The 16,750-nt window shown below is 20.1% G+C and overlaps 1 protein-coding gene across 1 annotated transcript; it reads left to right on the top strand.

Annotated features, from left to right (window-relative positions):
* Positions 1–512: 512 nt before the first annotated feature.
* On the top strand, positions 513–7,032 carry Bm7893 (Uncharacterized protein; the record flags this gene model as incomplete). Its single annotated transcript, XM_043079491.1, has 9 exons — positions 513–560; positions 796–865; positions 1,196–1,242; positions 1,783–1,950; positions 2,378–2,446; positions 4,394–4,719; positions 5,735–5,946; positions 6,499–6,590; positions 6,910–7,032. 9 exons carry the CDS (start codon positions 513–515, stop codon positions 7,030–7,032), a joined length of 1,155 nt encoding a protein of 384 aa, XP_042935425.1.
* Between the last annotated feature and the right edge of the window lie 9,718 nt (positions 7,033–16,750).

Here is a 16,750-nt window from a genome sequence, read left to right as displayed (position 1 = left end):
TTTTATCATTTAACTATTTGAAAAAGAAATTTGTTTTTTTTTTTTTTTTTTTTGCATTTCAATCACAGTTTTAAGTTATTTTTGATTTGCTAAAAAATCATAAATTATTCCAATTCCAATATTTAAGTATTAATTAGCCAATTATCCATTATAAATATCAATAAAGTTAAGCTTTGTTATTAAATAATTTGATAAAATGATGATACTACCATTACTGAATATTTCTGATATTACTCTGATAAAAAATTTCTTAAATTTTTATCAGAGTTATTTTCAATTATTAAAAATGCATTCATACAATTTTTTATATTTAATTTTTCATTTATTACCTTTACAATTTGAAAAAGTTAATTTTAATTCGTTAAATTTCTGGAATACTTTGTTTTTCTTTTCTTTCCGTTTCTTTTTTTTTCTTTCATTTTTTTCTTCATTTTTAATTTTTTCATTTTTAGATCAATTCGAAGACGTCGAAGTCACTCCTACGCCAACGTTCGCGACACGTACGCTGAGGAATGGACGCGCCCCCAGCCCCTCCTCCTCCACCCCCTTTACAGTCTACCGTATACTAATTATTCATTAATTATCATTAATAATAAATTAAATTTACTTGTAAAATCAAATACACATAGGAAAAAAAATTTTAATTTAAAAATTTTTGTTAAATTAAAGAAAGGAACTAAAATATTACCATCCAAAATAACTTTTTAATGCAAAAAATTTTTAATAAAATGATTAAAAATTCTTAGTTTTTTTCTTTTTTTTTTTCTCCATTTAATTTTTAATTATTTATTTTAGTCGTCGCTTTTATCATCTAGCTGGAGGTCATCAACCGATAGTAACCGACAAGCACATTCTACCGTATCTGGTCAGTTTGTAAATATTTAACTTTTTTTTTTTTGTTTTTTTGCTATTACACTAAAAATTAAAATTATAAAAAGTATAACTACTGTAAAAAGAAAATATAGTTGTATTGAAGTTTTTTTTTGTAAAAAATTATCTGAAATTATTATTGTAAATTTATTTGTTAGCTATGTTATATAATAGAATTAATTATTGTTATAATTTAATTTAAAAAAATGAAAATTATTCTAAAGTATGCATTTGTATTTTTAATTTGTTTTACTTTCGTTTTAACCGTTTTCTTTTTTTTTTAATGAATAATTTTTTTATTGTATTATATTTAAATTAATTTTAGCGTCGCCCAAGCCCACCACTCCCCGGTTGGACGCTAAGACATTACAGGTAATGCATTTTAATTTATTTTAATTTTTCAAATGTTCATTTTTTTTTTTGAAATATTTAAATTAGTTATTATTTCTGTATTATTTATTAAGTAAATATTTCTAACTTTAAGTTTCCTTAATAATTTAAAAAACTTTATCTGTATTTTTTCTATTTCTTAATTTATTTTTATCTATTCTACAAATTTCAATAATTAATTGTATTAATCATCTTCAGTTTTTTTCAAAAAAGAATGAACTGCTAAGTTTGAAATTATTTCAATGAAAATTTTATTTAACTAAAAACGATTTATCCTAAATGTTTTTTTCTTTTTAGAAAAACAAAAATATTATATTAAAAAGTCATAATTTACTATTTTTTTCTCTAAACGATTAACTAAATATTATCTTATCACATTCATTCGATTTTAAAAAATTTTATCTAATTTCATTAATAAAAAGTATATCAAAATTCTTTTTCCTTTATTAATTTGTCCTTCTTTACATTAATTTTTTTTAGAAAAAAAAAATGAAACTTAAAAAAATTAAAAAAAATTTTTAGCACGCAGTCGCTGGCTTACGCAAGACCGAGTACGGTCGATCGCTACAGGGTGACATCGAGAATTTATCCAATGGACGACTGGACGGAACGGATCAACAATTGTCTGGACGATATCGGTCGAACGGCTCGTTCGATGTCCCGTTGGAAAGAAATAAAGCCGGAACAGCGGTAAATTAATTTTAATTTTTAATTTCAATCGATCAAATTTAAACCTTATGCTTAATAAAATAGTATTTTCATAATTAATTTGCATAATTATAAATGTTAACTTTATACAAAAGGAAAAATTTAATTCATAATTTAATTATTAGAGTAGTATTTAATTTATGGAACAAAATTTAATTTATACTATTTAATGAATGATTTGTTAACAAAATTTTTATAAAATATAAAATAAAAAATTTTTAAATTTGCACAAAATTTTTTTGAGTATTTTTATTTTTTCTTTTTTTTTAAAGTAAGCACTAATGCATAATAGGAATTATTTTCATCGAAGAATTAATTTTATTAATTTATTTGTCAGACTTTTTGATTGGATTTTCTTTTTTTTTTTAGTTTCAAAATTTTATTTTAAATAAATTATTTTTATTTCCAGTTTTATGCTTCGTCCAATGATACCCGTGACCCTATGCCGGTCGGGAACGTTCATCGACACTCCGATTCGGTTTGTTAATATTACTTATTTTCATGAACAGATTCAATTTTGTTAAATTTAAAAAATTTTTCAAATTAAAAAACATTTAAAATTAAATATTGCACTATTCATTATTCAGAATTTCATTGAGTTCTGAACAAAATTCTTAATTCATTAATTAATTGAGTGGTAATTGATTAATTAAAATATCAACACAGTTTTTCAGTTTTTAATTAATTATTTCATCGAATTTTCAACATAATTTTTAACTTATTGATTAAATAAGTATTGTTGATCTAAGCAATAAATTATTTCATTAATTGATTTGCTAATTATAAGAAAACAAATAAATTAAATTATTAATGCATAATTTTTGCATTAGCAAATTTATTTATTTATTTATATTATTTTTACTAATAAAAGAATTTGTTTGTTTAGTAAAATGAAAATAACTTAATTAGTACTTTAAATCCTTTTTTTTCTTTTCTTTTTTTCTGAAATAACTAATTTTTGAATAAAAATATTTTTTATAACTTCAAAAGTGCACAACAAAATATACATATATATTGAAAAATAAACATTTCATTTCATTTCATTTTTTTTTTTTATGAGCAATCATCCATCTTCTATGCTTTATCATCAGATTAGCTTCTCTAACTTCAAACATTTCAACTTTTTTCTTTTTTTTTTTACAAATTTAAGCTTCAATTTCAGCTTTTACTTCCTGATACTAAAGTCTGCTTCAATTTTTCAAAAATTATATGCTTTTATTAATTTTTTAAAACTAAAACTTTTCTAAATATTTAAACATTAAACTATTTAAGTATTCTTACTATTACTTATTACTATTTTCCTATATTAATATTTTTTTTCTAATAATTGTAAATTTATTTTTTTTTTTAATCTGGTTAAATATAAATTTATAAAAAAAATTTCTTTTTGATTTATCTTTTTTTAATTATGTAAAATTTTGATATACTAATGAAAGTGTTTACAAAATGAAATAAATTTTTGCTTGATAATTTCATAATTAAAATTTAAATCTCTTAAAAATCTCTCTTGTGATTATTTTCAGCAAACTGAGCAAAATGCTCTGTAAATTTTTTAAATTATTACACTTACGTTATCAGTTAAGCAAGTAGTCATTTGTTAGTGTTTGCATGTTAGCATATAACATTCTTTGTTATCACTAACTATTATTATCACTTCAACATTTTGTTATTTAAGAAAAAAAAAAAATAATATTTTATTTCAATTAAAAACAAAAAAATAAATAAATGAAAATGCAAAAAAAATTCATTATAATATTAAATCATATATATATTAATTTTAAGTAAATTATAATACTGTAAAAGTTCTCTTTTTTTGTTCTTTAAATAATAAAAATACAATAATAATTAAATTTAATTCTTAAATTATCAAAATTACATTCATTTTTAGAACAAACATTGTTTTCTTTTTAATTTTTTGTTTTGTATTAAAATTTCTGTAAGGAATAATAATTTAAATAAAAAAAAGAAAAAAAAATCTAACAATGATATTTTGAACAAAACTTTTTCATATAATTTATTGATTAAAAAAAATTAATATAATTTACTCATTGAATATTTACTATCACAATTCTTAGATTTATAAGCATAATTTTTAGATTTAAAGCATTTTAACGATTTCATTGCTTAACAAAATTAAATTATTTCAATAAAAAAAAAGGAATTTGAAAAAAAAAAAAATAATTAGACATTACTAAACATTTATTCTTTTTTTTTTCGCACTTTTTTTAAAATTAATTTGAACTTAAATCAAATAACTTTATGAGAATTTTTAAATGACAATAATTATTTTTTTTTCGCAGTTTAAATTTTTGCAAATTATTTTTTAAACATTTATGATATCTAATCTTTTAGTTTTCTATTAAAAAAAAAAAAAAAAAGCATTTCCAATTAGTTTTGTAATTATTTAAATATTTTATTCTTTCAGCTAAATAACACACCATATACTGAACGGTCATCATTTCAACAACAATCACAAACAATGCCATTTTCATCTTATCACAGTTATCAGCAACAATCACAAACTTATCACAAAAATCAGCAGCAGCCACAAAATGCGCCATTTTCATCTTATCAAAGTTATCATCAACAGTCACAAACTGCACCATTCTCATCTTATCACAATAATCAGCAACGATCACCAACTGCACCATTTTCGTCTTATCAAACTTATCATCAGCAATCACAAACTGCGCCATTCTCATCTTATCACAGCGATCAACAACAACAATATTCTTCCACTCAATATCAAAGGTAAAAATTTCTCTTTAAATTAAGCTGTGTTTATTATCATCAAGCATTTTCACATTTGTAAACTTATGAAAGTTATCAGAACATGCATAATTTTTATTGATCAATCGATTAATCAATCAATAAATCGATAAAACTGATAACTTATTTGAGCAAACGTTAATTTTCAGTAATTTATTTATTTTAAAAATTTATTCAAACTATTTTCATATAATTTATGCATCATTAATCATTATTTATTTTACTTATTCGTCATAAATTAAATGACACGTTAACGCTATACGTTAGTTTCACGTACGTTGAAAATAAATATTTTATGTTAAAATATTGTATCGTTATGGAATTTAGAAAATTTTTAACAAATACATTTACATTTGATAACATTTTTTTAAGCTAAAAATGCAATGCTTAATTTAAATTTAGCAAATTTAAATGAGAAATGAGATGAAAAAAAGGAATAAAAAAAATTTTTTTTTCAATTACTTTCGCATAAATTACAAAAAGTTAATTTGTATATTATAATGCAAGCAAATATGATTTCTGATTACTTACTTTTATAAAATAATTATTTTAATTAATATTACAAATAATTTTGATATCAATGAAATAATTATAAATTTTATTAATCAGAGTTTTATCCTTGAAATGCATTGAAGATATGATTTTTTTTCACGTAAACATTTATGAATGATAACATTTTTGCGTGAAAAATATTATTTTTACGTGAACATTTAATAATACTTTGAAATTTGTTATTTAAACATAACTAATTTACATGTAAATTTAATATTTTTATAACTTTTCTTCTTTTTTTATATGTTATATCAATGTTATTTTATTATTTTTAATATTTGAAACGTTTTTAATTAATGTAATAACTTTTTTATTCAAAAAAAATACTAATATTAATAATAATAAGTAAAACGAAATTTGTAAAAAATTCAATTTAATAAAAGAAAAAATTAAATTTAATTTGCTATTTATTTATAAAATATGCTAAAATTTATTTCAATTTAAGCAACAATGGGACGATACCTAACGAAATACCTTATATTACTGATCCAAAATCATATATCCGAGCATATGCAACACAAACACCTGCTTATACAGTAATGGATTCACCGCCACGAGATACATTTTATCAGACTGTTAACAGTGATTATCAACGATATCAGCCTAATAGTAATATCAACAAATCTTATCAGTTTATTAAGGAACTTCGAGATCAAAGTATTCTTCTTTCTTTTTTTCTTTTTCATTAATTAAATTTTTTGGTTAACTATAGTATACAAATTTAAATTCGTTTAAATAATTAGTTTGAAAATAAAAGATAATAAAAAATTTTTAAAAAAAAAATATTAAAAATTTGTTAATAAAATAAATTTATTTGTCTTTATGTTATATTTATAATATAATGCATATATATATATATATATATATATATATATATATATATATATATATATATAATTATTCGTATTTTTCCATTTTCCAAAAATTTTATTTGCTTTTTATAAAATGTAATTTTAACATTTTAATTTTGCAAAAAAAAAAAAAAAATTCAAAAACATTTCAAATAGTTAAAAAAAAAGGAAACAATAATCGATTAAAAATAAAATGAAAATTAAACGTTTGATATTCGATAAATATATGTTAGATAGCAAAGAATTAAAAAAAAAAGAAAATAATAATTATATTAGAAAGATGAAAATTCTAATTTTTGTTTTTTATTTTTTTTTTTAAAATAGCTATTTCGAATATTTCTGCAAAGATAAATTATAGGTTTAACAAAAACGCAACGTATCGCAAATCAATTTCAACAATCACAACTTCGTGATTTACCAGCACCACAAAATATGGGAAATATTTATGAAGTAAAGAAAAAAAAAGTTTTCAATTTTATTAAATCTTTTTTTTTTTTTTTCATTCTAATATCATAAAACATAGAAAATGTTTGTGAAATAAATTTTTAATTTTATTAAATCACTTTTTTTCTTAATTTTTCATTTAAGTAAATTTTGTAAAAGAAAATATAATAATTTTTTTTTTTTTTTGTTCTTAAGTAATTTTTTTTATAATTACTTTGAAAAAAAAAAACGAAATAAATAAAAATTAATTTTTTCATATTATATTAAATAAATTAAATTGTTGCATAATTCATTGTTCTTTTAATTTAATATTAATTTTTTTAAGCAAAGAGAACGCCTTGGCTGTGATCAAATTGATTCATTAATTCGTGACATGGAATGGAAATTAAAAACTGGAATTCAAGGTAAGTATTTCATTTCGTTTTTTTTTTTAAATTTTACTAATTGATTTAAAAAATTTTTAATTTATGCATGTTATGATATTTGTTTATGAATTTACTTGATTCGATTAATATGAAAATCAACTTGAAAAAGCAAAAATAAAACAAATAAAATATTTGATTTAGTATTTATTACATGAAGCAATTAATTGCATTAGTAATTAATAAATTAAATAATTATAATAAATAACAAACATTAATACAAAAAAAAAAAGAAGTGTAAAAGTAAAATAATGATAAAAATATTTGTACTATTTATTTTTATCATTTAAAATTAGAATTCTCACTTATTTTAAGTTATTTCTTAATATATTCTTACCTAAGCTATTAAAGTTTTCAAAAAAAAAAATTGAAATTATAAAGTTAACAGATCAGAAATTATATCACAGAATTTATCAATAATTTATGTTTAGATTAAATTTATTCATAGTAATATTAACATTAAATCTATTTATGATGTATTCAAATTAAATTAAATCTATAAGTTTTGCTTAAATTATATAAGCTAAAAAAATATGTAAAAGTTGTGTTTATGTTAACTCTTCCTTAGGTTACACTTATATTCAATTTAGAGATTCAACTTTTCTTTCCTATTCATAATTTTGAAATATTTATCAAATTCAAAAAGCAAACTTTGCAAATCTTTTTTCTTAATGCTTAATTTTTATTTACACTAAAAAAAAAAAAGAAAAACTTTTCTTCTGTCGTATATAAAAAGCTCAAACTTTTAATTTTAATAATCAATTTTTTTTTAACAATCTTTAATTTAAAAACTTATGAATTGCTTAAAAAATTTCGCTCATATTGCTTTTACCTAAAAATCGAATTTTTATTATTATAATCGTAATTTTATTATTATTATTATTATTTATTGTCATTATCAATTATTATTATAAGAATATAATTTTATTTTAAATTATAAATTTAACCAGATTGAGCAATTTTTGAATTGGAAGTTTATATAAATTAAAACTTACTTCAACAATAACTTTAATTATTGCTTTTCTTAGCATAATGCATCATAGATTATTCAGAAGCAATCTTTTAGCTATGCTTAACTTATCGTAAATATTTATCTTTTCATAATTTTAAAGTGTTTTGCATCCAACAAATAACAATGATTTTAAATAAACTTTCAACAAAGAGTAATAGTAATACTTTTTTTTTTGATGGATTGCATAAATTAACAGATAAACAATCAGACATATATGATTGTTTAGATGTGTATTTTCTGATAAACAATATTTTAAATAATGTTAAACAGAAAATTAATGTTTCGCTTTTTTGAAATGCTTTTTAGTTATTTATTTTTTGGCTCTCTTCGTTAAAATTATTTTAATTCCAACGAATTAGGTAATTATTAATATGTTAATGAACAAAAATAAAGGAGTATTTATTTAGACAAATTTATTATTAATATTATTATTATTATTGTTATTATTGTTATTATTATTAATATTATTATTATTATTATTATTATTATTATTATTATTATTATTATTATTATTGTTATTATTACAACTATTATTATTACAACAGCTACTGTTATCAATTTTGATGAAATAAACATAGAAATTGGAATTTTTTTTATCACTAATCACTGTTATTACTATCATACTATCATTTTCGCAATGATAAGTTTGTTAGTTCATTATCACTGTTCTTATTAATATATTTGATAGCAAATATAGTTTTTTTTGAACCAATCGAATAAGCCATAGTCTCTCTCTCTCTCTCTCTCTCGCTTGAAATTTCACTTACAATTTGTTAATTGCAAATTTCTTTTCATAAATTAATCCATGGTTGATACAAATATATTTTATTCATTTCTATTTATATTTATTTATTTATTTATCTTTATACTTATACCTACATTTCAAATTATATGTACAATATAATTTGAAATTTAATTTAATTAATTACAATTTTCCATTACTTAATGACAGCCTAATACTCATATTTTTATTTTGAAAAATTCATTAATTAATGTTTTACAATGTGTCAAATAACAACAACAGAAACACTTGTCAGTTTGTTTATAAAGAATTTTAATTTCTGAGTTAATTTTACATTTTATTGATTAGCACTTAGCTATTGACATTATTAGCAAAAGAAAATGACGTCAGATGAGAAATGGAAATTATTTACATCAAAATAATCGCAAATGTTTTCACTCATATATTTGTTTCCTTGCTACAACGAAAGAATTTAATAAATAGAAAAGAAGCAAAAAAAAAATTGTCATTGTTGTTGTTTGTTGTTTGTTATTGTTTATTGTTTGTTAGAAATGTAACTGTTAGAATTATTTGTATTATTTTATGTTAATATTATAGGAGTTTTTAGGGCAATTTAATATGTAAATTATGAATAATTAATTAATTTGCTAATTAAAGTATTTAATAATAAAACTTTAAAAATAAACAAGAAAGTAAGCTCAAAGATTATTAAATGTAAAAAAAAAATAATGTATTTTTTAATTTAAAAATTGTATCAAAGTAATAGTGAAAGTTAGTTTAAGAAATTTCTCGAATTAAAAGTTTTAACATTGACAAATATATACATAAAAATAAAAAAAAAATTTTTTTCTTTTTTATTTGCAATTGTATCTGAAAAGATTAAAATTTTAATTTTAATTTTAATTTTAAAATGTTTTTTTTTTCTTTTCGCTTTGAACACAAATAACACAAGAGAGAGAGAGAGAGGGAGAGAGAAAGAAACAGAACGAGAGAGAGAGGGAAAGAAAGAAATTAAAAAATTGAAAGAATTAAAAAGCATACTTAAATAACATTTCATACACATATTTACATTTGTTAATTATTATTTCAAATGCCATTACTCAACAATTTATCAAACTTTTAAGTATTCTTCATTTTCCTCTCTCTCTCTCTCTCTTTCTCTCTCTCTCTCCCTTCCTCTATCTTTGTCAAAGAAAGTATCATTCTTCTTTCTTTCTCTTCCTTTTCTTTTCATTTTTTATGAATTCGAAAATAAAAAAGAGTTAAGTTTAAATACAGGGAAAAAAGAAAAGGAGTGATGGTATAAGAGAGGGAGAGAGGGAGGGGAGAGACAAGAAAGATAATAGTATGCAATCATCAATAAAAGAAAATGAAGAGAGTGTGTTTAGAGAGAGAGAGAGACAAGGAAGATATAACTAGTTTGAATAGACAATAATCAAAAAAAGAAAGTAAAAGAGTGTGTTTAAAGAGGGAGAGAGACAGGGAGAGAGAGAGTGTTGCTGTTGTTGTTATTATTTAAGAAAGGAATGGAAGAATTGCTGAAATTGAATGATTATCGCAAGTTTTGCGATTAGAAAAAGTTTATTTTTTTCTCTTTTCTAGAAACAGGGAAGAAAAGGAGGAGAAAAAGCAATGAAAGAAAAAGAGAGAAAAGAGAAGAAAAGGAGAGAAAAGGGAGAGAGAGAGGAAAAATCTGAAAAAAAATTTTTTTTTTTTTTTTTAAAAAAAGAATAATAACAATAATAATAATAATACAATGCTAAACAAAATTTAACATAAAAATGTGAAAACAAAAAAAGGAAGTGAGAGAGAGACAAAGAAAGAGAGACAGAGAGAGGGAGAGAGAGGGAGAGAGCGGGAAGATAAGAAGACATAATAATAAAACATAAAATTTATGAAGTAAGCAAAGAAATAGCAAAATAACAAGAATTTCCTATGTATACTCTAAAATGCTGATTACATCTTTTTCCTATTGCTTTTTGATCAGATGAAATAAGTTCAAAAATATAAATAGTTGAAATATTTTGTGATTTAAATTTTAGAAAAATTTAAAGCAAAGAGAAAAAAAAAGAAAAGAAGAGAAGGGGGAGCTTATACTTAATTGATTGAATATCAATCAGTAAAACGATTCATCTCTCAAAGTCTCATTTTCATCACTTTATTATTATTATTATTATTATTGTCATTGTTATTATTACTACTGCTATTATTATTATTACTATTTGCGTAAACAATAATGTCAACAGGACAACAGCAATCCGAAACTTTGCCTGGTTTGTCTTTTCATATTAATTTCATCGTTGTGAAGAGGAAAAGAACAATTATTTCAATTATTTTACAATAATAATTGCTTATCATGCATGCATGCACGCATGCATGCAAACATGCATAATAGAAACATGCAGATACATAACGATACAGATGATAGTGATTATATTGAGGACGTAAAATAATGGTATTCTAAAGATTTATAATGAAAATATAGGTGGCTATGAGGGTATTCAGATTATATAAAATAGTTATATGTGATATAAATGAATATAGAATACAGATAAACATGCATTATCATGATTTTTTGTAGAAATATAGTTGTGTTTATTGTAAATGAAATACGAAAAGAAACAGTGGTAAATGCATATTATCGTGATTTTTATAGCGATATGTTGAATATAGATGCATGATATTATCGTGATTTTTATAGCGATATGTTGAGTATAGATGCATGATATTATCGTGATTTTTATAGCGATATGTTGAGTATAGATGCACTATCATGATTTCTTTAAAACGATACATATGCATGTTTATCTTAATTTCTTCAAAATGAAAAGTAAGTTTATAATATAATGATAGTTGAAATATTCCTATTCAATTTTGTAAATTAATCGTAATTTGTAATCGTAATCGTAATATAAAATAAATTAATCGTAAAATTAATACGTATATAATGATAATTACAATTTCGATTATATTACTATTTCCTTCTTTTTTTTTCTTTTCGTTAAAGTAATAATCTTAGGAAATTCATTTTTCTAGTTTTTTTCTCTTTTTTTTTTTCTTGTAAATTCTATTAAATTTATAATCGAAAATATGTTTTTTCTCTTTTTTTTTTTCCGTTACAATATATTAAAAATGGCATTGCTTAGAATAAAATAATTTAATTTACAAATCTAACATATTGCATTTTCTCATTTTCGTTTGCTATTTTACTTTTACATTCTAATTGTACTTTCAAATCTTTGAAAGGATTAACCTATTTTTATAATCCATTCCTTAGATAGAGAAGGAAGAAAATAAATTTTAATATTTCAATATACTTTTGCTCAGTAATTCATTTTATCCTTTACATATATTATTTATTTATCTATTTCTCTTTTATTTCGAAAAATTTTTGAAATTCTTCAATATTTTTACAAAAATAAAATAAAAAGTTAAAATTAAAAAAATTTTGACAACATAGTTTTATTATGATTATAGGATGATTTATGGTACCAATTTTTTAATTCTAGGTCTGTTTTTTGACATGATGATAATGATAGCAAATGCAAATCAGAATTTTTAACTAGCTCAAATTTGAAATTTCCTAAAATTGAAATCAATTTGATTTTGGCCATATTAATGTATCATAATTGATTGTTTAAAAAATTTCAAATGTTTGTTTATCTATAAATTAAGCTTTTTTTTTTGGAAATAAGTGAAAGATTTTCAGAAAAAAACACAATTTTTGAATATTATCTGATTTCGTTCTTTTTCTTTTCTTTTTTTTTTTTTTTTTCTAATTCTGTTGGGAATTTTGTGACAGCTCTGTTAAATTCGATTTATTTATTTGAAAAATATGTTTATCACTTTTTTTCTTGAGGGACGAAAAGGAGAAGAAGAAAAAACTTTTTCAAATGATTGTTCCAATTTAAATAACTTTTTTCTTTTCAGGAAAAAAAATGAAAAAAAAAAATGAAAGAACAGAAAAAAAAATTATTATTTTTTTAAATTTTAAAGTTACATAAGTGCACAACGATATAATTTTCAAATTTTTATTTGTTTGAAAAATTTTTATAAGCTAATAAAAAATTATTTTCATTTTAATATTATTTCATTATTAATTTGAATTTTTTGAAATTGTTTTTTCTTTCCTGCAAATTATAATAGTCTAAAAATACTTTAATGATAGAAATTCCTAATTTTAAATATTACAAAATATTTCATTTTTATGCAAAAAAACAATAAAATTTAACAAAAAGCAAAAAGAAAACAAAAAACATTCTTTTGTTGCAAGTAATTTGGAAAAAGTTTACAAAATGTGAAATATTTTGAAAAAGAAAAGAATTTGAAGAGAAAACGGATGACTCATCTGATTAATCAGCTGTTTATTTATTTGTTTGTTTGTTTATTTTTTCTTCAATTTTCTTTTTTTGCTTTCAAGAATGTTTTTTCATTTTTATGCAAATTTTAATCTTCATTTTATCATTATTATTATTTCTTTTTTTTCTTTTTTTTTGCATCTTAATAATTTAATAATTTTTCTTTTAATTTCATAGCAAATTGCTTATCAAAGTTGCTTGAAATTTTTCTAGAAATTATTTCTTTACTAATATTTGTGTAGATCATATATATATTATCACCTTATCACATAATTATCTCTTCTAATTATCTTTAATATTGATCTTTTTTTTTTGATCTAATATATATTCATGTCTTTTCATTACTTTCTAACTTTTACATCTTTGAATTTTTGTGCTATAATCAAAATACCAATTCTTTTTTTTTTTTTAATTAAAAAAAAATATTTTACATATTTTAGTTTATAATATAGTTTTTTAGATATAACATATATTTCTATATGTTATGGAAAAGCTTTTTTTTTTTTTTTTTTCAAAATTTATTTGCTTCACTTATGTTTTTCTTTTTTTTCCGTTCATTTTAATTTTAAATAAATATTTGTAATCTAATAATTTAATATATTAATATTCTTGGTATAATAATCTTAGCTAATGGATATTTTTGTAAAATAAATTTTATAAATTCTTTAATTTCCTTTTTTTTTCGTAAAGAGAAAAGGAAAAATAAGGAAAAAAAAACTATTAGATATGATTGTATCTATTATAATTTAAAGAAATGATAATAAAATTGTCAATTATAAATAGTCAACAAAAAAAAAAAAAAAAGAAATTAGTTGACAAATTCATATGCGCTATTGGACTTTTTTTTTTTGTTTTGAAGCGCAAAATTACAGATTAATTATTTAATGTGATATTATTATTTTGATATAAATGAATTAAAATATAATTATATAAAATATAATTATATTATATAGTAGTAGGAAATTTACTATTGTTATTATTTATCTTATAGTGTTAAAAAAATAATTATTTATCATTAAAAAATTAATTATTATTAATTAATTAATTATTTTTTATTTAAAAAGTGAGCAAGTTTTGGATTCTCCATCTACATACTAAAATGAAATTAATTACTAAAAATTTTTCCTTTCTTTCTGAATACTTTTTTTTTTCTTTGAAAAAATACTTTAAACTGTGCATAATTTCTGTCACAAAAAAAATGTCACATAGGAATTTGTTTCTTTGTTTGCTTTTTGTTTTGTTTATATGAAAAAAAAAAAAAAAAATTAATGTAATAAGAATGGATAAAATGTAGTGCAAGGACGTTTTAAGCTTTTTTTTTTTTTTGTTTTTAAATTTATTTTTGAAAAGATAAGCAAATGAAAAGAAAGAAGGAAAGGAAGTGATAAGTGTAGAAAAGATAATGAAAAATTTTTCACTGATAATGATAATTCTGTCTAAATTATCAAAATGAAAAATTTGAAATGACTGAATGTGAATTTAAAAAAGTTAGCAAGTTTGGGCCAAAAAAAAAATTCTTTAAATTCAGAAAAAAAAGTTTTGAAAATAAAAATATTGCAAATTTTATGTTTTATTTGTAAGTTGAAAATAATTTCATATGATTTATTTATTTCTTTACTTATCAGCATTTGATCATATGAAAAGATATGAAATTATAGAAAATTTTGAGTCAAAAAAAAAAACAAAATAAATATAAGAAGAAAAAAAGATAATTAAAAAATATCTCAAAATTCGAAATAATATTTTATCTGTTGTAATGAAGAAATTTTTGTTGAAAAAAAAAAAAAAAAAGTAAAATTAAAATTTATTATATTGAGATTTGTAATATTAGTTTATTTGCATTGGAAGTTTCTTTTTTCTTTTTTGAAATTGTCAGTAATTTTTTGATATTATCAATGATTATCTTAGTAATGATTGTAACTTTTTAATAACCTTAACTTTAGTAACTTTAATGTAACAAATTATTTTTGAAAGTATATCGGTGAATAAGTTTTAAATTTAAAAATATATCAAAACAATGAATAACAATTAATTATGCATTAATATTATCACATCAAACTTATTGAATATTTCAATGTAATATAGAAATGTAAATATCTATTAATAATTATTTAATTAATTAATAATTAAGTATTTGAGTATAATATAAATGTGGAAAAAAATTACTAATCAAAGTTTTATATAATAAAATACAAATGAAATGTAATTATTAGAATTAATTTCTAAGCAAACATTTGAGTACAATAAAAATGTGAAATTAATTACTAACTTAAATATAACAAATTATACAATTATGCAAATGTAATTATTTAGAATAATTCCCGTTTAAAATAAAAATTTTATAAAATTGAACGAAAAAAACAATTTAATTGTAAGATAAAATGAAATGCATATTTTTGTTGTAATGCATAAAATACTAATCAATCATTATCATCGCCAGCAGTCGTTATCATCATTATCAGCCATTATCAATCGTTGGAGAAAGTTTTATCAGCTGTTTCTCGTTTTTTTTTTTTCTTTTGTCTTCTTGTTTTGAAATCACTGAAAAATTTTAAAAATAAAAGCGTTAGCAAGAAAAAAAAAAGCCAAAACAATTAACAAAGTGTTTCGACCATTTTTTATGGTTTTAAATTTTCTTTTTTTCTTTTTTTTTCTTTTTTAAATCGTCAAACAATTTTTAAATCTGTTATATTACTTTTCTTTGCTTCATTTATTAAAACAGTAGTATAGAGTATAAGTAAGTAATGCAAGCAGTAGTATAAGTAATATAAACATAATATTTGTTAATTAATATTTATTAAATAAAAATTCAAAATTGTTATTATAAATGTTAAAATTTTTAAATGTTTGTAAGAAAGTTTTTTTCTTAAAACAAAAAAAAAAAAAAAAAAAAAAAAAAACTATTTTAAAGAATTTTGAGGAATTTTAAATGAAAATTTTATCAAATTTATTATTTCGTAGTTTTTCTTTAATATCAGTATAAAATATAAATATTAGCATGCTAAAATATATTCACTGATGATACTGATAACGTTTACTGAAATTTTCATACTGAAAATTTTCCTTTCTTCGTTTTTCCTTTTTTTTAATATACAAAATCAAATATTTTGTTTGTTGACAATGAAAAAAGAAAATATTAGCAAAAAAAAAAAAAAATATTATATAAAATTCACATTTCTTATTTATCACATAATTTTTTTATTCATATCACTTTATTTTCATTTTTAATATTTATATATATATATTTTTCCTATTTTATTTATAAAATTTCCAATATTCCAATTTGATAATGTTTAGAGTAAGAAAATGAAATGGTAAATGATTACTGGTAATTAGTTTTAAATACAAACAAAGTAAGAAGTTTGTTATTGATAGGAATAAAAAAATCATCAGTTTATTATCAGTTGATCAAATTAATTAACTCAAAATGTTTTATTCTTTTCCCTCCTCTCTCCCTCTCTCTCTCCCTTTCTCAAGGTATTAAAAGAGAAAGAAATATAATGAAAAGAAGGATGAGAAGAGAAAAAGTGAGGAGAGAGGAATTGAATATGTTAAGATAAAAAATTTTTAATTTAACTGATTTGGATTAGAAAATTGAAAAAGAAATGTCAACATTTTCAATAGTTTGCATA

Source organism: Brugia malayi, assembly GCF_000002995.4.
Source record: "Brugia malayi strain FR3 genome assembly, contig: Bm_v4_Chr2_contig_001, whole genome shotgun sequence".
NCBI classification, from domain to species: Eukaryota; Metazoa; Nematoda; class Chromadorea; order Rhabditida; family Onchocercidae; genus Brugia; species Brugia malayi.
The sequence above is the reverse complement of the archived record's forward strand: the minus strand, read 5'-3'. Positions and strand labels throughout refer to the sequence as shown.